General features: G+C 49.4%; 1 protein-coding gene across 1 annotated transcript in view; it reads right to left on the minus strand.

The window, feature by feature from the left end:
• Window positions 1-25,752, minus strand: part of LOC140429947 (uncharacterized) — a 470,344-nt gene that overhangs the window by 107,964 nt on the left and 336,628 nt on the right. Inside the window, exons 28-31 of the mRNA XM_072517537.1 lie at window positions 19,312-19,416; window positions 7,357-7,513; window positions 1,252-1,278; window positions 594-749 (exon numbers count right to left, since the gene is read on the minus strand). Coding sequence (XP_072373638.1) covers window positions 594-749; window positions 1,252-1,278; window positions 7,357-7,513; window positions 19,312-19,416 — 445 coding nt within the window. The remainder of the gene's footprint in view (window positions 1-593; window positions 750-1,251; window positions 1,279-7,356; window positions 7,514-19,311; window positions 19,417-25,752) is intronic.

A 25,752-nucleotide genomic window follows, 5' to 3' on the forward strand; every position in this document is an offset into this window, starting at 1 on the left:
GAGTTTAATGCAGAAAAGTGTGAGGTGATTCATTTTGGAAGGAATAACAGGAAGACAGAGTACTGGACTAATGGTAAGATTCTTGGCAGTGTGGATGAGCAGAGAGATCTCGGTGTCCATGTACATAGAAGGTTAAGAGGTGACTTAATTGAGGCATACAAGATGATCAGAGGATTGGATAGGGTGGACAGTGAGAGCCTTTTTCCTCGGATGGTGATGTCTAGCGAGGGGACATAGCTTTAAATTGAGGGGAGATCGATATCGGACAGATGTCAGAGGTAGGTTCTTTACTCAGAGAGTAGTAAGGGCGTGGAATGCCCTGCCCGCAACAGTAGTGGACTCGCCAACACTAAGGGCATTCAAATGGTCATTGGATAGACATATGGACGATAAGGGAATAGTGTAGATGGGCTTTAGAGTGGTTTCACAGGTTGGCGCAACATCGAGGGCCGAAGGGCCTGTACTGCGCTGTAATGTTCTATGTTCTAGGGAATGCAGAGGAAATATTCAGGAATACACTTATGGAAAACTGAGCACATTTAGTGCCTCAGGTTAGGACAACATTTCTAGAAATGAAACATGTTGATCCTTACTGGAAATAGCTTTGTCAAGGGCTGGGGTAACCAAAAAGCTCATCTGCAGTATTCTTGTGTTGTTAAACTTTTCCAGTATTAATCTTTTGTTGGAATGATCTATCGAAATTGTCAAGCCATTCACATTGTTGATGAAATGTGGTGCACTTCCGTATGCTGAAAAAGAAAAGGAACAAGCTTTATTCATAATTCTTATGCGACAGTCTGACCTCACAAACTGGAGAATCTTTTTTTAATTTCAAAAAAATAAATTTAGAGTTACCCAATTCACCTTTTTCCAATTAAGGGGCAATTTAACTTGGCCAATCCACCTACCCTGCACATCTTTGGGTTGTGGGGGCGAAACCCACGCAAACACGGGGAGAATGTGCAAACTCCACACGGACAGTGACCCAGAGCCGGGGTCGAACCTGGGACCTCGGCGCCGTGAGGCAGCAGTGCTAACCGCTGCGCCACCGTGCTGCCCTAAACTGTGGAATCTAATTCAAGACAGCATGCCGTGCTGTATTCGACATGCAATTCTGTTATCTGCTCAAACTAAAACATTTGGTTAAAGAAATAACATTTATATTTAACTACTGTGATGGAATTGCAGTTCCAAGTACTCAGGTTAAATATAAAAGAGGTACATTTGTTAAATACTGATCATATTACATACCTCTGTTATAATATTCACAATGAGATGCTGAAACAAGGAAGAAAATAAATTAGTTTTCAATTAGAAATGATTTGAGAGAATATTACATATTAAATATATATGACATAATCTATTATAGTACTTCTTTACTTTTCTCATGTTATGCCACCCGAGGCAAACTCAGGGTCTATTCCATCCCCACAAGCCCCGGAATCACAGCACAAGTGAATTAATCAATAATTCTGACAAAACTTCCTGGATTCTTTGGCCCTCGGCTGCCCAACAATTACAGTCACCTGGGGCAGGATTCTCCGCTACCCGGCGGGGCGGGGGATCCCGGCGGGATGGAGTGGCGTGAACCACTCCGGCGTCGGGCCGCACCAAGGGGCCAATCTCTCACCTTTAGGGGCTAGGCCCGCGCCGGACTGGTTGCCGTCCCGCCGGCTGGCGTGGAAGGCCTTTGGCGCCACGCCCGCCGGGGCCGAAGGGACTCCGCTGGCCGGCGGAAGTCTGCGCATGCGCGGGAGCGACAGCGGCTGCTGACGTCATCCCCGCGCATGCGCAGGGAGGGGTCACCTCCGCGTCGGCCTTCGCGGTGTCCCGCCCATGGATCGGTGGGCCCCGGTCGCGGGCCAGGCCACCGTGGGGCACCCGCCGGGGCCAGATCGCCCCCCCAGGACCCCGGAGCCTGTCCGCGCCGCCTGGTCTCGGCGGTAAGGGAGGTGGTTCAATTCACACCGGCGGGACCAGCATTACAGCAGCGGGACTTCGGCCCATCGCAGCCGGAGAATCGCCGGGGGGGGGCATTCAGCCTCTGATCTCCGGGTAAGCGTTCTCCAAGGCGGCCTTCAGGACCCGCGACAACGCAGAATCGCCGAGCAGAAGCTTATAGCCAAGTTCCGCACACATGAGTGCGGCCTCAACCGGGACCTGGGACTCATGTCGCATTACATTCATCCCCCACCATCTGGCCTGCGAAATCCTACCAACTGTCCTGGCTTGAGACAATTCACACCTCTTTAACCTGGGGTTACCCCATCTCTGGATCTGTAAAGATTTAATCACCTGCTAATGCTCGCATTCCAAGCATTGTCTGGCATCTTTGAATCTGTCTATATATGTGTTTCTGGAACATACCTCTTCATTCACCTGAGGAAGGAGCAGCGCTCCGAAAGCTAGTGATTCGAAACAGACCTGTTGGACTTTAACCTGGTGTTGTAAGACTTCTTACTGTGCTACCATTGCATCTAAGTGTTTCCTAGGATGCACCTTTGAGTTGGAGGCTGCCAGCTGCCTATCTTGTCCCATGGCCTTCGATGCTCCTGGCGGGCGTCCTCTGGGGGTTCTGGGGCTGGAGGGCCCCGGCTCGCTAGTTGGCAGCACATGCACAGCCGTGCCACCCTGTCCCCTGTGCTGACCTCGAGACGCAGCCTCATCAGAGGGGTGGAACTCGGGGGGAGCCGGTGGCCACTGTCGGCACTCCATAGCACGGGTTCGGGTTGGCACGCAGCGCCCCCTCACTCCCGGTCAGTGCCCATAGGGCCCTGGGGTTCACCTTGGGACGGAGATGCAGCTGGTTCGAGCCCCAGCTGCCCCTGCATCATCTGGCTCTGCCAGCCCAGGCCTTCCAGGTGGAGCCCGGTGGTTGCTCGCCTCTGTGGTGTCCGCCAGCCTCCGCGTGGGTGACCGGTCTATCCTCGGCCACCTCAGTCACCTCCAGGGCACGGTCCTTGAAGGAGGTGAGGATTCTTAAGTCTGGCACCCCTCCGCCAGTCTGGGCCCTCTCCTGACGATTATGGAAGAGGTTTTCCTGAGGAGACACAAAGGGGGCATCATTGGCCACACATGCGTGGTTCATAGTGGTGCGGGGGGGGGTGGGGGGGCTGTGAAGGAAGGGTTGGGGGGATTGAAGGGGGAGAGTTTGGAGGAAGGGTTGAGGTACACATGGGGAGTTGGGCGGGGTGGATGCTCCCTTTGGGGGGGGCGGGTGACGTTGGTATCTACTCACTCGTGTTGCCCAGTGTAGTACGTCGACCTTTTTTCGACACTGAAGGCCAGTCCTCCTGGTCACACTCCCGGCACTCACAGCTGTCACCAACTCATCCCAGGCAGCACTGGCTGCCTTATGGCTGAGTCTCCGGGACCCTCGGGGGAACAGGACATCCCTCCCGGCCTGCCCCGTGTCCAGGAGCCTCCCCAGGTCAGCATCCCCGAATCTTGGGGCCGGTCTCCTTGGCCCCATTATTGTGAGCTGGCTGGGATTGGCTGAGCAAGTGCCACTTAAATGCTGCTCGACCTTGTTACACAGATACATAGAAGATAGGAGCAGGAGGAGGCCTTTTGGCCCTTCGAGCCTGCCCCGCCATTCATCACGATCGTGGCTGATCATCCAACTCAATAGCCTAATCCTGCTTTCTCCTCATAGCCTTTGATCCCATTCTCCCCAAGTGCTATATCCAGCCGCCTCTTGAATATATTCAAAGTTTTAGCATCAACTACTTCCTGTGGTAATGAATTCCACAGGCTCACCGCTCTCTGGGTGAAGAAATGTCTCCTTATCTCTGTCCGAAATGGTTTACCCTGAATCCTCGGGCTGTGACCCCTGGTTCTGGACACACCCATCATTGGGAACATCTTCCCTGCATCTACCCTGTCCAGTCCTGTCAGAATTTTATAATCTCTATGAGATCCCCCCTCATTCTTCTGAAGTCCAGCGAGAACAATCCCAACCGAGTCACTCTCTCCTGAAGGCCACACTTCACCAGGGCCTGGATGAGTTGATTTTTTGAAGGGGTCGAGGATAAATGTGAGCGGTGCTCAGGAGGGCAGCTCACCACACCCACAGGTTCTGGTCCTTTCCCCAGCTGGTGGGCTTTTGGGGGGCCTTCGCTCAGCGCCATATCGGCAATCCTGAAGGTTGACTTACAACCCTGTCCGATAGTTGCTGTATTTGGGGTGTCGGACCAGCCGGAGTTGAGGACCGGGGTGGGGGTGCATTGCCAGTCACATTGCTGCTGGCTTGCGAGGGATATTGTTGAGCAGGAGGCAGGCGACGTCACCCGGTGCCACATCATGACTGGGTGATTTCATGGAATTGCTGGACCCCGAGAGGGTTAGGTTTGCAGTGAGGGGGTCGATCAGTGGATTCTATCGTGGATACAGCCGTCTGTTTAGCACTTTGAAGAGCTGGTCACGATTAGCTGTCAGTGGGGAGGGGTGTGGAATTCGATCGCTGTTGCTGTTGTTCGGTATTAGAATTCTGCTATTGGTGTTCATGTTGCTGTTGCTGCTTGTAGTTTTTGATGCACATGTTCTTGTGGCACTGGGTTGGAAATGTCTGCTACAAATATGTTGGAATTTCAATAAAATTATTTTCCCCAAAAAGACGGGCGGAGCATCAAGGAGGGACGGAGCACAAAGCCGTTAATGATATTCTAAATGCAAATGATGGTTTGCATGGATCTGCCGGTGCGGGACACAAACCTTGATATTGCCGCCAGGAAGGGACCAGAGCACGTGTCAGAATCGGCGCAGGGCACATTTTTTTCCATTTTAAGCAATTCTCCGCCCGTTTCCGATTCTCGCTTCTGGGGCGTCATTCTCCGACCCCCCGCCGGGTGGGAGAATGGCCGTTTGCCGCCGTGAATCCCGCCCCCGCCGAAGTCTCCGGTACCGGAGATTGGGCGGGGGCGGGAATCGGGCCGCGCCGGTTGGCGGGTCCCCCCGTTCAATTCTCCGGCCCGGATGGGCCGAAGTCCCGCCCAGAAATTGCCTGTCCCACCGGCGTAAATCAAAGCTGGTATTTACCGGCGGGACCAGGCGGCGTGGGCGGGCTCCGGGGTCCTGGGGGGGGCGCGGGGCGATCTGACCCCGGGGGGTGCCCCCACGGTGGCCTGGCCCGCGATCGGGGCCCACCGATCCGCGGGCGGGCCTGTGCCGTGGGGGCACTCTTTCCCTTCCACCTCCGCCACGGCCTCCACCATGGCGGAGGCGGAAGAGACTCTCCCCACTGCGCATGCTGTCAGCGGCCACTGACGCTCCCGCGCATGCGCCGCATTTCCGCCAGCTGGCGGGGCGGAAATCCCTCTGGCGTCGGCCTAGCCCCTCAATGTTAGGGCTAGGCCGCCAAAGATGCGGAGCATTCCGCACCTTTGGGCCGGCGCGATGCCCGTCTGATTGGCGCCGTCTTTGGCGCCAGTCGGCGGACATCGCGCCGTTGGGGGAGAATTTCGCCCCTGGTGTCACAAAGCGGAGAATCCAGCCCATTCTCCTTATCTCCGTCCTAACTGGTCAGCCTCTTATCCTGAGACTCTGCCTCCTTCTCCTGAATTCCCCAGTTAGGGGTAGAAACATCTCATTATCTACACTGTCAACCCTCTTCAGAATCTTGGAGATTTCAATGAGGTCTCCTCTCATTCTTTTAAACTCCACAGAACAGAAATCCAATTATAATATAATAATCTTTATTGCCACAATTAGCTTACATTAACACTGCAATGAAGTTACTGTCAAAAGCCCCTAGTCGCCACATTCCGGCACCTGTTCGGGTACACTAAGGGAGAATTCTGAATGTTCAATCCACCTAACAGCACGTCTTTCGGGACTTGTGGGAGGAAACCGGAGCACCCGGAGGAAACCCACGCAGACACGGGGAGAACGTGCAGACTCCGCACAGACAGTGACCCCAGCCGGGAATCGAACCTGGGACCCTGGTGGTGTGACTTTACTCGGCCTCTCACGTTCGTGTCTTTGGGACCAATCTAGTGAACCTTTGCTGTACTGTCTCCAATGCAAGTGTATCATCCCTTAAATATGGAGACCAAAATTTCACATGTGGCCTGACCAAGAGATCGCGCATGCGCGGGATGGCTGGCGTGATTCCGCACACGTGCGTGGGGTCCCGTCTCCGCGCCAGCCCGCGGGCAATATGGCGGAGTCATACAGGGGCCCGGTGCGGAGGAACATAAGCCCCCACGGAACCAGCCCACCCGACGAATGGTAGGCCCCAGTCGCTGGCGAGGCCACCGTGGAGGCCCCGCTCCCGCCCAGGGTCGGATCCAGGACCCGGAAAATCGCCGGGGGGGGGGGGGGGTGCAGCTTTCAACGGCCCCCGACCAGCGCGGCGGCGGTCCCGCAAGCGCCCAAAAATCGCCGCTGAAGAATCGGCGAGCCGGCATCGGGGCGGCGCGGCACGATTCTCGCGCCCTCCCGGGGATTCTCTGACCCGGCGTGGGGTCGGAGAATCCCGACCATTTACGTTTGTACTCGAAACCCCTTGCAGGAAAGGCCAACATTCCATTTGCCTTTCTAATTGCTTGCTGCACCAGCATGCTAAATTAATGAGATCCTTGCAGAAGGATACCGTGCTACCGGGCAGCACAGTAGCACAAGTGGATAGCACTGCGGCTTCACAGCGCCAAGGTCCCGGGTTCGATTCCTCACTGGGTCACTGTCTGTGCGGAGTCTGCACGTTCTCCCCGTGTCTGCGTGGGTTTCCTCCGGGTGCTCCGGTTTCATCCCACAGTCCAAAGACGTGCAGGTTGGGTGGATTGGCCGTGATAAATTGACCTTAGGTTAGATGGGGTTGCTGGGTTACGGGGATAGGGTGGAAGTGAGGGCTTAAGTGGGTCGGTGCAGACTCGATGGGCCGAATGGCCTCCTTCTGCACTGTATGTTCTAAGTATTCCAAGTCTCTCCGGACATTAACACTAACAGGTTTAATACTTGTAAAAAAAATATTCTGCTTTTCTATTCTTAAGGCTAAGTGAATAACCTCACATTTGCCCATTATTCTGTCATCTTGCTGTCCAATCACTTGTCTTGAGAATGAGAAAGTGACAAATTTCCCCCATCCTCATTACTAAAGAGTGCAGATGTGCGATGAACAGACAGCCTTCCTTATTAAAGAGGTCAATACCAATAAAAAATAATTACAGTACTGCATTCCAAAGTAATTAAAGGTGCAAAATACTTGGAGAGTATTCTGTGATGCTCAAGTTCTATCTAATAGGGTAGTTGTTACTGTTATTATTTAAGAAATGAATCATAAAGAACACAAACAGTAGAGTAACATCACAAGCTACAAGATGAATGAGAAGTTTGAGCCAACAGGATGATAGTTCTTACGACAATTATCTGCTTTCCTCCAGTCAATGACAACTCCTTGTCGACAACATGCTTGACTGTATGCAGCAATAGCACCGCAGAAACATGGTCCATCTTCTCCGGTGTAGCACTTTGTAGTTACTGATTTGCATGACATGTAATATTGTTCTACGCTGATCTAGAAAAACAGAATAAGAACAAAAGAACATAAGAACTAGGAGCAGGAGTAGGCCATCTGGCCCCTCGAGCCTGCTCCACCATTCAATGAGATCATGGCTGATCTTTTGTGGACTCAGCTCCACTTTCCGGCCCGAACACCATAACCCTTAATCCCTTTATTCTTCAAAAAACTATCTATCTTTATCTTCAAAACATTTAATGAAGGAGCCTCTACTGCTTCACTGGGCAAGGAATTCCATAGATTCACAACCCTTTGGGTGAAGAAGTTCCTCCTAAACTCAGTCCTAAATCTACTTCCCCTTATTTTGAGGCTATGCCCCCTAGTTCTGCTTTCACCCGCCAGTGGAAACAACCTGCCCGCATCTATCCTATCGATTCTCTTCATAATTTTATATGTTTCTATAAGATCCCCCCTCATCCTTCTAAATTCCAATGAGTACAGTCCCAGTCTACTCAACCTCTCCTCGTAATCTAACCCCTTCAGCTCTGGGATTAACCTAGTGAATCTCCTCTGCACACCCTCCAGTGCCAGTACGTCCTTTCTCAAGTAAGGAGACCAAAACTGAACACAATACTCCAGGTGTGGCCTCACTAACACCTTATACAATTGCAGCATAACCTCCCTAGTCTTAAACTCCATCCCTCTAGCAATGAAGGACAAAATTCCATTTGCCTTCTTAATCACCTGTTGCACCTGTAAACCAAATTTTTGCGACTCATGCACTAGCACACCCAGGTCTCTCTGCACAGCAGCATGTTTTAATAATATGATATGAATCGGCAGGCTGAGCTGATCTGCATAAAGCAGCATCGTGTCCAAGTTTGCCTCATCTCAGGCATCGTCGGGATTTGGCAGGGCATTGCCGCTTTAAGTGGGCGGAGCCACAGTTGCCGCACGTTGTAGCGTCAGTACGTTCGCTGTGCCATGATTCCCTTCATATCTATTCCCTTCATAATTTTATATGTTTCTATAAGATCCCCCTGCATCCTTCTAAATCCCAACGAGTACAGTCCCAGTCTACTCAACCTCTCCTCGTAATCCAACCCCTTCAGCTCTGGGATTAACCTAGTGAATCTCCTCTGCACACCCTCCAGTGCCAGTACGTCCTTTCTCAAGTAAGGAGACCAAAACTGAACACAATACTCCAGGTGTGGCCTCACTAACACTGTGATGGATATCATGTTCGCTGCAGAATTCGGTTTAAAATAAGGCATTAATACAAACAGCTTTCTAATTCAATTTGGAATAAAACCACTTCAGCTAAAGGTCAGGTAGAGGTTATCACCTGATGGGAGAAACTCGAGATGGTTCCAAAGACTCATTAATACAAACAAAGAAAGGCTGTTCTTTTGACAAACCATAAATTATTTGACAATAACTCCCTACACCTATAGATAGTCAAAACATAAGGACAGGGAATTCTCCAGATAACAACTCTTTCCCTAACTATACCTCTTGACACTTAGAATAGGCCTTCCCTTGCCAATATATCTCAGGACACCTGACATTTACACAGACCCTACGACCATTAAAAGAGATATTGATGATAATACATCCAATTAGCCATTTGGCTATCGGTAATTAACCATCAATAAGTGACAGGTTGACAGATGCCGTCCTTGACCGATAAGGGAATTTTCATGCATATAAAGAGGAGACATTTTAGCCGAAGGTACAACACATTTCTTCTGACCCCCCTTCAGGGTGAGAGTCAGTTCTGTTCTTAAAGGCTTGCCTCGTCAGACAAAACCTCAGGTGTTGTAAGTATTGTTTAACTTCTTAGAAATGTATTAAGAAATTGATAGGAGATACTTTAGGATTTTCCATGATTCAGATATCTCATTCTATTGAGAGAAGTTAGTGTGTTAGCAGATAACATAGGACTGTAAACAATGTGATATTATTAACAGATAACTAAAGACTGTTAATTGTTTAATATTTTAACTCTGCAATTCTGTATCTATTGGGAGTATTTTTTATAATAAAAATACTTTGATTAAAATTATACTGTGCAGACTCACTCTCAAAGTCTAAACTCCTAGACACTCATTTAGGAAGTCTTAAATGACTAAGGACCCACGACGATAGAGGTAATGATTTAGTTATGAGTGACGTATCTGAACATTTCCCATAAAAAGTAACTGAGATCCTGTTTAACTGTCTGAGACCTGGAAAAGCATTCCCCCTTCGTGAGATCTATTCTGACTCTCAGCAGAGAAACAGTTTTCCCTCTTTTGTGGGTTAACCTGGAACATAGGTTATTAATAAAGTATTATCAGGTCCGGAATAACCTAAATCCTTCACACCTTATACAATTGCAGCATAACTTCCCTAGTCTTAAACTCCATCCCTCTAGCAATGAAGAACAAAACTCCATTTGCCTTCTTAATCACCTGTTGCACCTGTAAACCAACTCTTTGTGATTCATGCACTAGCACACCCAGGTCTCTCTGCACAGCAGCATGTTTTAATATTTTATCATTTAAATAATAATCCCTTTTGCTGTTATTCCTACCAAAATGGATAACCTCACATTTGTCAACATTGTATTCCATCTGCCAGGCCCTAGCCCATTCATTTAGCCTATCCAAATCCCTCTGCAGACTTCATGGGCGGGATTCTCCACCCCACGCCGAAGTGGCCGCGCTGTCGTGAATGCTGTCGAGGTTCACGGCGGCGCGAAACGGCCCCGGTCCTGACCGATTCAGGCCCTGACAATGGGCCACCTCTTGGGAGAATCGCGGGAGGGCGGTGGACCGGCGTCCCCGGAAATTTTGGCGGCCCAGGCGATTCTCCCAACCAGCGTGGGAGTGGAGAATTGCGCCCCCAGTATCCTCTGCACTTTTTGCTTTACCACTCATTTTAGTGTCATCTGCAAACTTGGACACATTACCCTTGGTCCCCAACTCCAAATCATCTATGTAAATTGTGAACAGTTGTGGGCCCAACTCTGATCCCTGAGGGACACCACTAGCTACTGATTGCCAACCAGAGAAACACCCATTAATCCCCACTCTTTGCTTTCTATTAATTAACCAATCCTCTATCCATGCTACTACTTTCCCCTTAATGCCATGCATCTTTATCTCATGCAGCAATCCTTTATGTGGTACCTTGTCAAAAGCTTTCTGGAAATCCAGATATACCACATCCATTGGCTCCCCGTTATCTACCGCACTGGTAATGCCCTCAAAAAATTCCACTAAATTAGTTAGGCACGACCTGCCCTTTATGAACCCATGCTGCGTCTGGCCAATGGGACAATTTCCATCCAAATGCCTCGTTATTTCTTCCTTGATGATAGATTCCAGCATCTTCTCTATTACCGAAGTTAAGCTCACTGGCCTATAATTACCCGCGTTCTGCCTACCTCCTTTTTTAAACAGTGGTGTCAGGTTTGCTCATTTCCAATCCGCCGGGACCACCCCAGAGTCTCGTGAATTTTGGTAAATTATCACTAGTGCATTTGCAATTTCCCTAGCCATCTCTTTTAGCACTCTGGGATGCATTCCATCAGGGTCAGGAGACTTATCTACCTTTAGCCCCATTAGCTTGCCCATCACTACCTCCCTAGTGATAACAATCATCTCAACATCCTCACCTGTCATAGCCTCATTTCCATCAGTCACTGGCATGTTATTTGTGTCTTCCACTGTGAAGGCTGACCCAAAAAACCTGTTCAGTTCCTCAGCCATTTCCTCATCCCCCATTATTAAATCTCCCTTCTCATCCTCTAAAGGACCAATATTTACCTTAGCCACTCTTTTTTGTTTTATATATTTGTAGAAACTTTTACTATCTGTTTTTATATTCTGAGCAAGTTTACTCTCATAATCTATCTCACTCTTCTTTATAGCTTTTTTAGTAGCTTTCTGTTGCCCCCTAAAGATTTGCCAGTCCTCTAGTGTCTTTGCCATTTTGGATGCTTTTTCCTTTAATTTGATACTCTCCCTTATTTCCTTAGATATCCTTAGATTTCCTTAGATAGGGGCTGGTTTAGCACAGGGCCAAATCGCTGGCTTTGAAAGCAGACCAAGGCAGGCCAGCAGCACGGTTCAATTCCCATACCAGCCTCCCCGAACAGTCACCGGAATGTGGCGACTAGGGGCTTTTCACAGTAACTTCATTTGAAGCCTATTTGTGACAATAAGTGATTTTCATTTCATATAATTTAGAACATAGAACATAGAACGATACAGCGCAGCACAGGCCCTTCGGCCCACGATGTTGCACCGAAACAAAAGCCAGGGCTGGACAGGGTGCAGGGATGATGTTTCCTCTGGCTGGAGGGTCTAGAACAAAGGGTCGCAGCCTCAGGGTACGGGATAGGACATTTAGGACTGAGATGAAGAGAAACTTCTTCACTCAGAGGGTGGCGAACCTGTGGAAGTCACTGCCACAGAAGGCTGTGAAATCCAAGTCACTGAATATAATTTAGAAATAAATAGATAGATTTCTCGGCCCTGAAGGTGTCGAGGGGTATGGGGAGAGCTGGGAGTATAGCGTTGAGATGGAGAGTCAGCCATGATCATATTGAATGGCGGAGCAGGCTAGAAGGGCCGAATGGCCTCCTCCTGCTTCTATTTTCTATGTTTGAACTCCTATTTCACTTAAATATATCTACATATTCTAACATGTATGACAGACAAATGGTTTCTTGCCAAATTTGGTCATATCCGGTAGATTCGCCTCCTCTTGCCCTTTCTGTAGTCAACCATATCATTCACCTGCAAGAACCAGCTCAGTGGAACGCAACTTGCTTGTGTCCACGCTCAATTATCCAATAACGGTCATGACATCAACTCTGAAGTCCATCAGAATTCGAATCTTGACTCTATCCTCCTCATCGACGCGCTTCTCTTCAATGATACCGACCAAATACATTGGGCTGAACTTTGTCAGAACCCAGGTCTGAAACGGGAGCCAGCTCCACACTGGCAGGAGCACGCAGTGGCACCTTACCAGTTACATTTTACAGGTCCAGAGAAGGCAGTAGTTTAGTGCCAATGTCACTGGATTGGTAATCCGGAGGCCCGGGCTGTTGCTCCGGGGACACATGTTCAAATCCTACCACGGCAGCTGGTGGAATTTATATTCAGTTACTAAATCAGAAATTAACTGCTGGTCTCAGCAATAGTGGCAGAATCATAGCATCATTGAAAGGTTACAGCCCAGAAGGAAGCAAATGCAGCCCACGGCAGCCTGAGAACACCATTTGCCCTTTTCTAATCTCACCTTCCTGCACCGGGTCCACCGCCCTGTCGCTTACAGCACTTGAGCTGCAGGTCCAGGTACTTTATAAAAGTGTTTCGGTTCTCTGTCTCCACCACCAACTCAGGCAGTGAAGCAGCATGGTAGCACAGTGGGTAGCACTGTTGCTTCACAGTTCCAGGGTTCCAAGTTCGATTCCCGGCTCTGGGTCACTGTCCGTGTGGAGTTTGCATATTCTCCCCGTGTTTGCGTGGGTTTCACCCCCACAACCCAAAGATGTGCTGGGGAGGTGGATTGGCCACGATAAATTGCCCCTTAATTGGAAAAAAAAAGAAACAACAATACTCCAGTCGTGGCCTCACCAGTGTCTTGTACAATTCCAACATTATATCCTTATATTCTATACCTCGGCCAATGAAGGTGAGCACTCCATTTGCTTTCCTAACAACCTTGTCTTTAAGGACATGTGTACTTGTACACCAAAGTCTCTTACTTCATCTACCCCGATTAGTATATTCCCATTTATTCTGTACTCCATGTTGTGTTCTGTTGCCTTGCCCTTGCAATGATTCATACAGAACTGCTGATGACTTACTTAGAATGATGATTTATTAGTTAACACGTGGAAGGATAACATACAGAATACGATATTTGCTGTTTTGAGTTGGTTCTCAGGTGTCTACTGCTGCAATCTTGCTGTTCGTTTCCACGTGGGCCACCTCAGAGTATTTGCACTGCTCGAGGTCCGGCACAGTCTGGGCCTCCTTTGTGATCACCTCGTCTGTCCCGCCAAATCACCGGCGTTGCGCTGCACAGACTCCCTCACTGAGTGCGCCATCACTCCCGCGAAACACCTTTACTCGCGTTTCATATTCACCCAGCTCCGGCTCATCATCCAGACCTTTGCTCACGTCATTGTTTGTAACGTCTTCATCAATGTACTCATCTTCGGAGTCTGTGTCGTCAGCAAAGACTTCTGTAAAATACCACATTGCACATGCAATTATGTGATCACACAGGATTCAACCAATTTCAAAGTCAGCAGCGAGTCTTTCTGAAGAACCTTTATTTCACATTCGATGCTGCGTGGCTTCCGGAGGACTGAAGAAATTGAAGATTGAGTCATTTGGTGCAGTTTTTGTGACCGTTTTGCTTCGGTTTTATTTTAATGGTCTTTAATGTGACATCTTTCCTGTCTTCCAGTTGATCTGGCACCCAGTGCATCCCGTGATTTCTGGTTCATCACAAGATGAGAATCCCCAGTCGCCAGGCTGTGGTTCCAAGCGGTACGCTTTCATAATTACCTCGTTTGTCAAATACCCATTTGGCTCAAATGTAACCTCCCCTCCAGAGTGAAGTTCATCGGCTGTGTACGCTCTAAACATTTAACATTCACATCTTGTAGATGCTTTAATATGGACTCATCATGCTCCTGTATCACATCATTGAGTATACACACCACTGAGTATACACACCACTGAGTATACACACCACTGAGTAGACACACCACTGGGTATACACACCACTGAGTAGACACACCACTGAGTAGACACACCACTGAGTATACACACCACTGAGTAGACACACCACTGAGTATACACACCACTGAGTATACACACCACTGAGTAGACACACCACTGAGTAGACACACCACTGAGTATACACACCACTGAGTAGACATACCACTGAGTAGACATACCACTGAGTAGACACACCACTGAGTATACACACCGTCATGTGCCTGTATCTCACCATTGAGTATACACACCACTGAGTATACACACCACTGAGTATACACACCACTGAGTAGACACACCACTGAGTATACACACCGTCATGTGCCTGTATCTCACCATTGAGTATACACACCACTGAGTATACACACCACTGAGTATACACACCACTGAGTAGACACACCACTGAGTATACACACCGTCATGTGCCTGTATCTCACCATTGAGTATACACACCACTGAGTATACACACCACTGAGTATACACACCACTGAGTAGACACACCACTGAGTATACACACCGTCATGTGCCTGTATCTCACCATTGAGTATACACACCACTGAGTATACACACCACTGAGTATACACACCACTGAGTAGACACACCACTGAGTATACACACCGTCATGTGCCTGTATCTCACCATTGAGTATACACACCACTGAGTATACACACCACTGAGTATACACACCACTGAGTAGACACACCACTGAGTAGACACACCACTGAGTATACACCCCACTGAGTATACACACCGTCATGCTCCTGTATCTCACCATTGAGTATACACACCACTGAGTAGACACACCACTGAGTAGACACACCACTGAGTATACACCCCACTGAGTATACACACCGTCATGCTCCTGTATCTCACCATTGAGTATACACACCACTGAGTATACACACCTTCTTGAAGACTGTGAACCAGAAAACTGGAACTCCCTTTGGCTCTTCCAGCACCACATTGGATTGGTCATCTTTCGCCTGGACCCTCGCTTGCTTCTCATCGAATGCGTGTCCCAATATATATCGCAGTAACCGTCTGGCCACTCGCAGCAACACAATGCTCTTCTTGTCAGGCTACACCTGCAGGCCAAGGGCTAAAGCATAGAGCTGAAACTGCTGTTTGAAAATGTGCCAGTTTTCGGCTACGTTACCCGATATTTGAAGCTGGTGGGGTGCCTTTAAACTCTCCAGCTCACGCTTCACCATCTTTTATTGGGTTGAGTCACCACAGGCAGTAGTTTACCAGGTCGGTTGAAGAATATTCTTTATTCTGTTTTGTTCTTCGGCCGATTTTCCTTTCTCTTTTCTGTTGTTTCCTTAAATGTTCATCACACCTGGTACCATGTTGTGTTTTGTTGTCTTGTCCTTGCAATGATTCATACAGAACTTATTTTGAATATTTACATGTGGAAGGATAACATACAGAATGCTACACAGACTAGGTTACTCTGGAACTACCCGATGTGTGACTGTTCTTGGTGGCACAGTGGTTAGCACTGCTGCTTCACAGCTCCAGGGTCCCAGGTTCAATTCCGGGCCTTGGGTCACTGTCTGTGCGGAGTCTGCACATTCTCCTCGTGTGTGCGTGGGTTTCCTCCTGGTGCTCCGGTTTCCCCCCACAGTCCAAAGATGTGCAGGTTAGGTGGATTGGCCATGCTATATTTCCCCTTAGTGCCCCAAAAGGTTAGGTGGGGTTAGGGTGGAGGTGTGGGCTTAAATAGGGTGTTCTTTCCAAGGGCCAGTGCAGATTCAATGGGCCGAATGGCCTCCTTCTGCATTGTAGGGATTCCATGATCACCACCCTTGCCCCAGCGACATGGCAGATCAACAGAGGTGGCGGGATAGGGGCAAACTGTCAGAAGGGAGTTGCCCTGGGAGTTCGTAACATCGACTCTGATCCCATTAATTCTCATGTCATCAAGTTAAACATGGGCAAGGAAACCTCCTGCTGATTACCATCCATGGGGGGCTGTGCACCGTCAGCAGAATTGTACCATAATCTGTAAACTGGCCTGGCATATCCCCCGCTCTATCATTGCCATCAAACCAGGGGACCAACTCTGGTTTAATGAGGAGTGCAGGAGGGCAAGCCAGGAGCAGCACCAGGCATGTCTAAAAACGAGTTGCCAACCCGGTGAAGCTACAACGCTAGACTAATTGCATTCAAACAATTGATAGACAGAGCTACGCAGTCCCACAACAAATGGATCAGATTTGAGCAGCGCAGCCCCACCATATCCAGTCATCAATAGTGGTGAACAATTAAAAAACTAAGAGGAAGAGGAGGCTCCATAAATGTTGCCCCATCCTCAATGCTGGAGGAGCCAAGAACCTCCTCCAACAATCTTCAGCCAGATGTGCCGAGTGGATGATCCATCTCAGCCTCCTACTAAAGTCCCCAGTGTCACAAATGCAAGTCTTCTGCTTCACTCCACGTGATATCAGGAAATGGCTGAAGGCACTGGATACTGCAAAGGCTATCGATCCTGACAACATTGCAGCAATAGTACTGAAGACTTGTGCTCCAGAACCTGCTACACCCCTCGCCAAGCTGTTCCAGTGCAGCTACAACACTGGCATCTACCCGGCAATGTGGAAAATTGCCCAGGTGTGTCCTGTACACGGGAAACAGGACAAATCCAACCCAGCCAATTACCCCCCTCTCAGTCTACTCTCCATCATCAGCAAAGTGATGGAAGGAGTCATCAACAGTGCGGCACTTACTCAGCAATAACCTGCTCACGGACGCTCAGTTTGGGTTCCGCCAGGGTCACTCAGGGACCTGGGTTCAACTCTGGCCTCAGGTGGCTGTTTGTGTGGAGGTTTGACTTTCTCCCAGTGTCTGCTTGGGTTTCCTCTATGTGCCCCGATTCCCTCAGTATGGGTTAGGTAGATTGGCCATGATACATTGCCCCTGAATGTCCAGAGATGTGCAGGTTAGGTTATGAGATCACGGGGATAGGGCAGCGTGGACACTTGTAAATGGGCAGAACGCTCTTTCAAAGGGTCTTTTACTTCCAGATATTTTATTGAGTTTAAATTCCATTACCTGCCGTGATGGGATTCGACCCCGGGTCCCCAGATCATTATTCTGGGTCTTGTCCAGTAACAATACCAGTGTGTCACAGTCATCCCCGACAGAGAAAATGAAGCATGGGGGGCCTGGCCCTCCCAAACCTACAACACTACCACCGGGCAGCCACTTGGAAGTTCCATGTTCCTCACTCTGACAGTATTACGTTACAAAAGAACAAAGAACAGTACCACACAGGAACAGGCCCTTCGGCCCTCCAAGTCTGCGCCGATCACGTGTCCTATCTAAACCAACCGCCTGTATCCTCTATACCCCGTCTGTTCATGAGCCTATCCAGATAAGTCTTAAAGGTCGCTAACGTGTCTGCCTCAACCACCTCACTGGGCCGTGCATTCCAGGCCACCACCACCCTCTGTGTAAAAAAACATCCGCCGCACATCTCCACTGAACCTTTCCCCCCCTCACCTTGAACTTGTGCCCCCTTGTAATTGTCATTTCCGCCCAGGGAAAAAGCTTCCAACTGTTCACCCTATCTGTACCCCTCGTAATTTTATAAACTTCTATCAGGTCGCCCCTCAGCCTCCGTCTCTCTAGGGAGAACAATCCCAGTTTATTCAATCTCTCCACATAGCTAATACCCTCCATACCAGGCAACATCCTGGTGAACCTTTTCTGTACTCTCTCCAAAGCCTCCACGTCCTTCTGGTAGTGCGGTGACCAGAATTGGACACAGTATTCCAAATGTGGCCTAACCAACGTTCTATATAACTGTAGGGCAGTGGATGTTGTCTATATGGACTTCAGTAAGGCCTTTGACAAGGTCCCTCATGGTAGACTAGCACAAAAGGTGAAGTCACACGGGATCAGGGGTGAGCTGGCAAGGTGGATACAGAACTGGCTAGGTCATAGAAGGCAGAGAGTAGCAATGGAAGGATGCTTTTCTAATTGGAGGGCTGTGACCAGTGGTGTTCCACAGGGATCAGTGCTGGGACCTTTGCTCTTTGTAGTATATATAAATGATTTGGAGGAAAATGTAACTGGTCTGATGAGTAAGTTTGCAGTTTATAAGGTTGGTGGAATTGCGGATAGCGATGAGGACTGTCAGAGGATACAGCAGGATTTGGATTGTTTGGAGACTTGGGCGGAGAGATGGCAGATGGAGTTTAATCCAGACAAATGTGAGGTAATGCATTTTGGAAGGTCTAATGCAGGTAGGGAATATACAGTGAATGGTAGAACCCTCAAGAGTATTGAAAGTCAAAGAGATCTAGGAGTACAGGTCCACAGGTCATTGAAAGGGGCAACACAGGTGGAGAAGGTAGTCAAGAAGGCATACGGCATGCTTGCCTTCATTGGCCGGGGCATTGAGTATAAGAATTGGCAAGTCATGTTGCAGCTGTATAGAACCTTAGTTAGGCCACACTTGGAGTATAGTGTTCAATTCTGGTCGCCACACTACCAGAAGGATGTGGAGGCTTTAGAGAGGGTGCAGAAGAGATTTACCAGAATGTTGCCTGGTATGGAGGGCATTAGCTATGAGGAGCGGTTGAATAAACTCGGTTTGTTCTCACTGGAACGAAGGAGGTTGAGGGGAGACCTGATAGAGGTCTACAAAATTATGAGGGGCATAGACAGAGTGGATAGTCAGAGGCTTTTCCCCAGGGTAGAGGGGTCAATTACTAGGGGGCATAGGTTTAAGGTGAGAAGGGCAAGGTTTAGTGTAGATGTACGAGGCAAGGTTTTTACGCAGAGGGTAGTGGGTGCCTGGAACTCGCTACCGGAGGAGGTGGTGGAAGCAGGGACGATAGTGACATTTAAGGGGCATCTTGACAAATACATGAATAGGATGGGAATAGAGGGATACGGACCCAGGAAGTGTAGAAGATTGTAGTTTAGTCGGGCAGCATGGTCGGCACGGGCTGGGAGGGCCGAAGGGCCTGTTCCTGTGCTGTACATTTCTTTGTTCTTTGTTCTTTTTTGTCACATAATTTGCGAACTTTTATACTTATTACTAAGTTAATGACTTACCTTCTGGTGACAGGGAGCAAACATGGCACCTCGCAGCTGTCTGCAGTGCGCTTCTGCAAAACTGAAGCCTTGTTCCGTCGGAAGTTTAACCATTTGAGGTTTGCACTGTAACAGAAAGAAAACGCATGAATATAGATTCAATCAGATTTGATCTCAATATCTAAAACAGCACTGAGAGCAGAAGTTAGAAATTAGATTACTCTTGGTGGCTTGAAAAAATGCTTAACGATATTGTATGAGCTACAAAGATAGGTATATTGTTCCTAGACAGGGCCACCTTTACTGAGCATCCTGAACATCTCTGAGATGGGAGTGACCCTTCTTGGCATGATGATGGTTTTAGAGCTGACTGGTTTGCAGTGGTACTTCAGAAGACAAGAACATTAACCAGGTGGTTAAGCACTGGAGTCATCTATTCGCCAGGCAGGGTATGTGGTAATGAATTATCTTTTTTGAAAAATCGTCGTGAACCAACTACAAACATATTGAGCAGGAGTCTCTGATTCTGAGACTAAGTGTTGACGCCAATGCAGAATCTGTGCACTTCTACAACAGGAAACCTGGTACCGTACCTGGACCTATTCCGCTACTGATTCCACAGGAGAGGCTGTCCCACAATCGTCGGGAGGGGGCCCAGACTAGCAAAGGGGTGCCAGACATGAGAACCCTCACACGCAGAGGTGAGGATCCACTGGGCCACACCCACAAGACTTGACACATATGAATTGTTAATGCCACACAGACTGACCCATCCCTCCCACTGACCACGTATTCATTCTCCCGCAGGTCCTCCAACCGACGGCTCATTCCTCAACTGGGGTTCGGGTCTTAAGCTCTGGCATCACTCTGGCCGGGTGTGCCCTCTCACACCTGCTGTGCTCGAGTGTGTCCTCCAATGAGACAGATGGGAAGAGTGGAGGCGGCAATCGTGCCTCGCCAGATGGAGGTGAAGTCTGGTGTGGGTGGGAGGTGAGTGGGAGCAGGCATTTGAGGGGCACCGGAGCTCCTGAGGGGGATTATGGGCTGAGGGGAGGGGGGGATCAAGCGCTGCAACCCCACAAGGTGAGGGGGAGTGAGATTGCGGTGGAGGTGTGTGGGCTGTGTGAAAGGGGTGCTGAGGAAGACATGAGGAAGCGGACTTACCCTGGCTGCACAGAGAAGGTCATTCATCTTCTTCCTGCACTGCCCCGACCACCTTCAGAGTGAGCTGGCACTGACAATCATGGCCACAGCCTCCCAGGCGGGATTGGCCACCTGACAGGCTGGGTGTCTGCACGATCGTGGGTACAGGTGTAGCCGGCCATTTACAGCCTGATACAAAATGGCCAAGCAGAGAAAGTCCTCTGGCCTGATGGAAAATGTGGCCAACTGAGAGATTTCAACTTCGGGACCATAGTCAACAGAATGAATGACTTTCGGCCGTGAGTACATGATTGCCACAACCTGCAGCAGGAAGCAGTGACCTAGGTGACTTACAATAAATGTCCCTGATTTTATGAGTGGCCATAAAGAGGCAACAGGAGACTGGACAATAAATGTCTTCAAGGGAAAGACTGACCGTGATGAATTATCAAGGATGAAAAGCAATACATGTCCCTGATTCTAAACTTATCCTAATCAATCAAATGGACAGGGAGAGGGAAGAAAGTACTAAAGTAATCAAGGACAACTGGCCCTAAGTTCAGGCATCCTGCAATAAACTAATTTGAACACAGACCCCCCCCCGTGTATTGTGCTCCTGAGAAGAATTCGACCCCTGAGCGAGTCACTCTTTGACATTCGTGATCAGAAAAAGACATTGGGCTGGATCCTCTGATTCTCAGGGTCTTTCCTGATGCCGGCCTGGGAACGGTGGCCCTTTTATGACCGAAAATGCAGCGCAAAATGGTCACTGATCCTCCGTTTTGCTGGGGTTAGCAGGAAGGCAGCGTAGACCACCCGACTCTAGCTGCCGATACAGCTGGAGAATTGCCGGGTCCGTGGCCCCGCAAGCGCATGGCGGCGGCCTGCAGCGACCGTACAACAGGGCGCCGGCCCCGCGCGGACCCAGCCTGCAAGATAGTGCCCCCCCCTTTGGCCAGCTCGCGAAGCCCGGAACACTCCCCAACAGTGCCCCCAGCTCCTGCCAAAGTCCCCCGTGCCCGCGGATCGGCCCGCCCCCGACTGTGGCGGCGCTGGACTGAGACCGCAGCCGCTACGCCGGGTTCCCGACAGGTAAGGCCATGAGAGACCCACGGCGTCGGGAACTCGGCCGGTCGGGGGCGGAGCAACAGGGGGTGGGCCTCAGGCAACGTCCTGAGACCGTCGATACGGCGTGTGACGTTCTTCTAGAGGATACCACAGTGGAGGGGGCGGAGCATCGCGAAAGCAGCGCCACCCACGATTTCGTCGGAAACGGGGATTCTCCGGCCGATCGCTGAACGCGATTTCGGCGTCGGAGTCCAGAGAATCCCACCCTAAGATTATTTAGCGCTGTTCTGTGGGCACGTAACTGGAAGCATGAGATCAGTGCAGCTAGATCTGTATAAGAAGGGGAGTCAAAGAGATTTCATCAGTGAAACCTCATCACATAAGAAGACCTCAAGCTCTGAGCTGGACAAAGTTTGATTCCTCTCTGCGCCTTGCCAGCACGAGTGTGTCGTGAAGCCTCTCCAGGTCCATTACATACGTATTCGCAGTTAAAACCTATGCTTGTAAACATATAGTGGTCGACTTAGAGGGAAATAAAAGCATTTACGTATTAGACAATGTAAGGGATTTAGTCTTGCAGCAGTCAGAAGTACATTGTTCCAAATAAAGATGTGGTTTGATTTAAAGATAAAGTTGTTGTGCCTATCAATTAACTGGAGCAAGGGTCCCGGTCAACAGAGGCTTTCCCATTTCTTCTCAACCCCATGGAGAGGTTGGTGAGGGCTCTCTCTGTAAAGTCAGATTGGCCTTCCTGAAAGTGAACCCTCGGAAGGCGACGAGCCCAGGCGGGATCCCTGGTCGTGCACTCAGAGCCTGCGCGGACCAGCTGGCAGAGGTATTCACGGACATCTTTAACCTGTCCCTACTCCACTCCGAGGTCCCCACCTGCTTCAAGAAGACCACCATCATACCGGTACCAAAGAAGAACCAGGCAACGTGCCTCAATGACTACCGACCAGTGGCCCTGACTTCAGTCGTAATGAAGTGCTTCGAGAGATTGATCATGAAGCGCATTACATCCATACTCCCAGAACGCCTTGATCCACCGCAATTCGCATACCGCTGCAACCGGTCCACATCAGACACCATTTCCCTGGCCCTACACTCATCCCTAGAGCATCTCGAAAACAAGAACTCCTACATTAGACTCCTATTTATTGACTACAGCTCCGCCTTCAACACCATAATCCCAGCCAAGCTCATATCAAATCTCCAAAACCTAGGACTTGGCTCCCCACTCTGCAACTCGATACTCGATTTTCTGACCCACAGACCACAATCAGTAAGAATGAACAACAACACCTCCTCCACAATAGTCCTCAACACCGGCGCCCTGCAAGGCTGCGTACTTAGCCCCCCACTCTACTCCCTGTACACACACGACTGTGTGGCAAAACTTGGTTCCAACTCCATCGACAAGTTTGCTGACGATACGACCATAGTGGGCCGGATCTCGAATAACAACGAGTCCGAATACAGGAGGGAGATAGAGAACCTAGTGGAGTGGTGTAGCGACAACAATCTCTCCCTCAATGCCAGCAAAACTAAAGAGCTGGTAATTGACTTCAGGAAGCAAAGTACTGTCCACACCCCTGTCAGCATCAACGGGGCCGAGGTGGCGATGGTTAGCAGTTTCAAATTCCTAGGGGTGCACATCTCCAAAAATCTGCCCTGGTCCACCCACGTCGACGCTACCACCAAGAAAGCACAACAGCGCCTATACTTCCTCAGGAAACTAAGGAAATTCGGCATGTCCACATTAACCCTTACCAACTTTTACAGATGCACCATAGAAAGCATCCTATCTGGCTGCATCACAGCCTGGTATGGCAACTGCTCGGCCCAGGACCGCAAGAAACTTCAGAGAGCCGTGAACACCGCCCAGTCCATCACACGAACCTGCCTCCCATCCATTGACTCCATCTACACCTCCCGCTGCCTGGGGAAAGCGGGCAGTATAATCAAAGACCCCTCCTACCCGGCTTACTCACTCTTCCAACTTCTTCCATCGGGCAGGAGATACAGAAGTCTGAGAACACGCACAAACAGACTCAAAAACAGCTTCTTCCCCACTGTCACCAGACTCCTAAATGACCCTCTTATGGACTGACCTCATTAACACTACACCCTGTATGCTTCATCCGATGCCGGTGCTTATGTAGTTACATTGTATATGTTGTGTTGCCCTATTATGTATTTTCTTTCATTCCCTTTTCTTCTCATGTACTTAATGATCTGTTGAGCTGCTCGCAGAAAAATACTTTTCACTGTACCTTGGTACCCGTGACAATAAACAAATCCAATCCAATCCAAAACATGGTGCTGTCTTCCTGGCAGCCATGCCCTGGTCTGGACTGAGAACAAGTGATGGGGAGGTGTTTCAAAGGAGCGTCCCACTGAATACTAAAGATTGAGTTTTCTCAGGTCGAGCGTATCAGAGGCAAGCTGCCAGGGGCGGGTCGTGATTCACGTGGAGAAAGTAATTTTGTTAAAGTGGCTGAATATATGGTGAGTTTTCCTGTCGGAGCTGACGGGATGCTCCTTGTTTTTCTTACTGAAACCAACACTTCTGAAAATATATGGTAAAACTCTGCCCCATAGCTTTGGTCACTTCATCTAAATGATTGATATGAATTGTAATAGGGCTGAGGCCCCAGCATTGGTCCATGTGCTACACCATTCTTTAGGTCTTGCCATCCAAAAAAATCCATTTCAGCCTGCACCCTGTTTTCTGTTCGCCCGCCAGTCTTCTGGCCTTGCCAATAACTTCCCCAGTGCACCATGAACATTTCTGAAATAATATTTGATGTGACATTTTACCACATAGCTTCTGGAAATTGAAGTGCAGTACATCCATTGGTTCACCTTTATCCGCAGAATGTTGCTTCTTCAATGACCGGCAATAGAATTTGCTGTGCAGAAGGAGGCCATTTGGCCCATCGAGTCTGCATCGGCCCTTGAAAAGGGCACCCTACCGAAGCCCACACCTCCACCCTATCCCCGTAACCCAGTAACCCCACCTAACCTTTTTATTTTGGACATTAAGGGCAATTTATCGTGGCCAATCCACCTAACCTGCACATCTTTGGGCTGTGGGAGGAAACCGGAGCACCCGGAGGAAACCCACGCACACACCGGAAGGACGTGCAGACTCCGCACAGACAGTGACCCAAGATTGAACCTGTTTTCCGCAAAACCATATTGACTCTGCCTGATTGCCTCAAATATCTTGAAGCGCCTTTCCAAAACGTCATTGATAATATTTCTAACCTTCTTCGACTCCGGTGATCACTCGCTAACGAGTTTGATTGTCCACCTCAGAAACTCGGTGCTTCTGGCCATGGGTTCTGATGAGCCCAGTCCTAGAGCCACATCCTCACCCACACACTTTGCAGGTGTTTCCGGGAGGCGGGATTTGGTCCTTGGACTCCAGATCGCTGTATTCCTTTCTCAGGTTCCTTTCCTGGGCCTACTCTTGCTGTTGGGTGTCCTTGGAGAAGTCTGTCCCTTCAATCAGGAGATTCCTCCAAGTAAATCTCTACTGAGAAAGGCTCGCCCAGACATTGACATCTATAAAGACCCTGGAGGCCGATTAGTTGAGTAACCAGTAGTTTATTTACAGTCAAAGGAAATGGCCGCTGCACTCAGTATAAGTCCCAGTTGGGACTACCAGGCAGCCTGGTATACTGTCCAATTATGAGCCCCAGCGGGGCGGACCTCTACCCGTTAGCAGGGAGGCTCGTATTCCACAAGGAGATTGATTAGAGTATCCCCATGGGCCTTGTGAAGGTTTTTACACTGTCTATGTGGCATTGCTTGAGGTAGGCCTTCACGGTGTCATATTGAAGCACTTCCTTTGTCCTCCTCTTGTTCAGGAGGCTTCCTTGAGCTGCTTTGGCAGTTGGGACTCTGACATCCTGGGCATGTAGCCAGCCCAGGGGTCATCCTTTTGAATGACCATGGCCTCGATGCTGGTGTTCTTGGGTCTTCAAGGATACTGATGTTACTATGCCTGTCCTCCCAGCCAATGTGCAGAATTAGTCTCCGAAAGCGTTGATGGTACCTTTCCAGGGCTTTTAAACCTCAAGATGACTCAAGTCCTTTACCATCCTGCCCCAGGTCAATATCTGGTCTGGACTGTATGTGGTCCAAGTTTCCGAGCCGTATTGAGAGTCAGGTGGACGACTGTCATATACACGAGGCTCTTGGTGCCAGCACGGATGTTGTGGTGGTCAAGGACTCTCATTCTTA

The sequence above is a fragment of the Scyliorhinus torazame genome, chromosome 9, assembly GCF_047496885.1.
Source record: "Scyliorhinus torazame isolate Kashiwa2021f chromosome 9, sScyTor2.1, whole genome shotgun sequence".
In the NCBI taxonomy this organism is placed as follows: domain Eukaryota; kingdom Metazoa; phylum Chordata; class Chondrichthyes; order Carcharhiniformes; family Scyliorhinidae; genus Scyliorhinus; species Scyliorhinus torazame.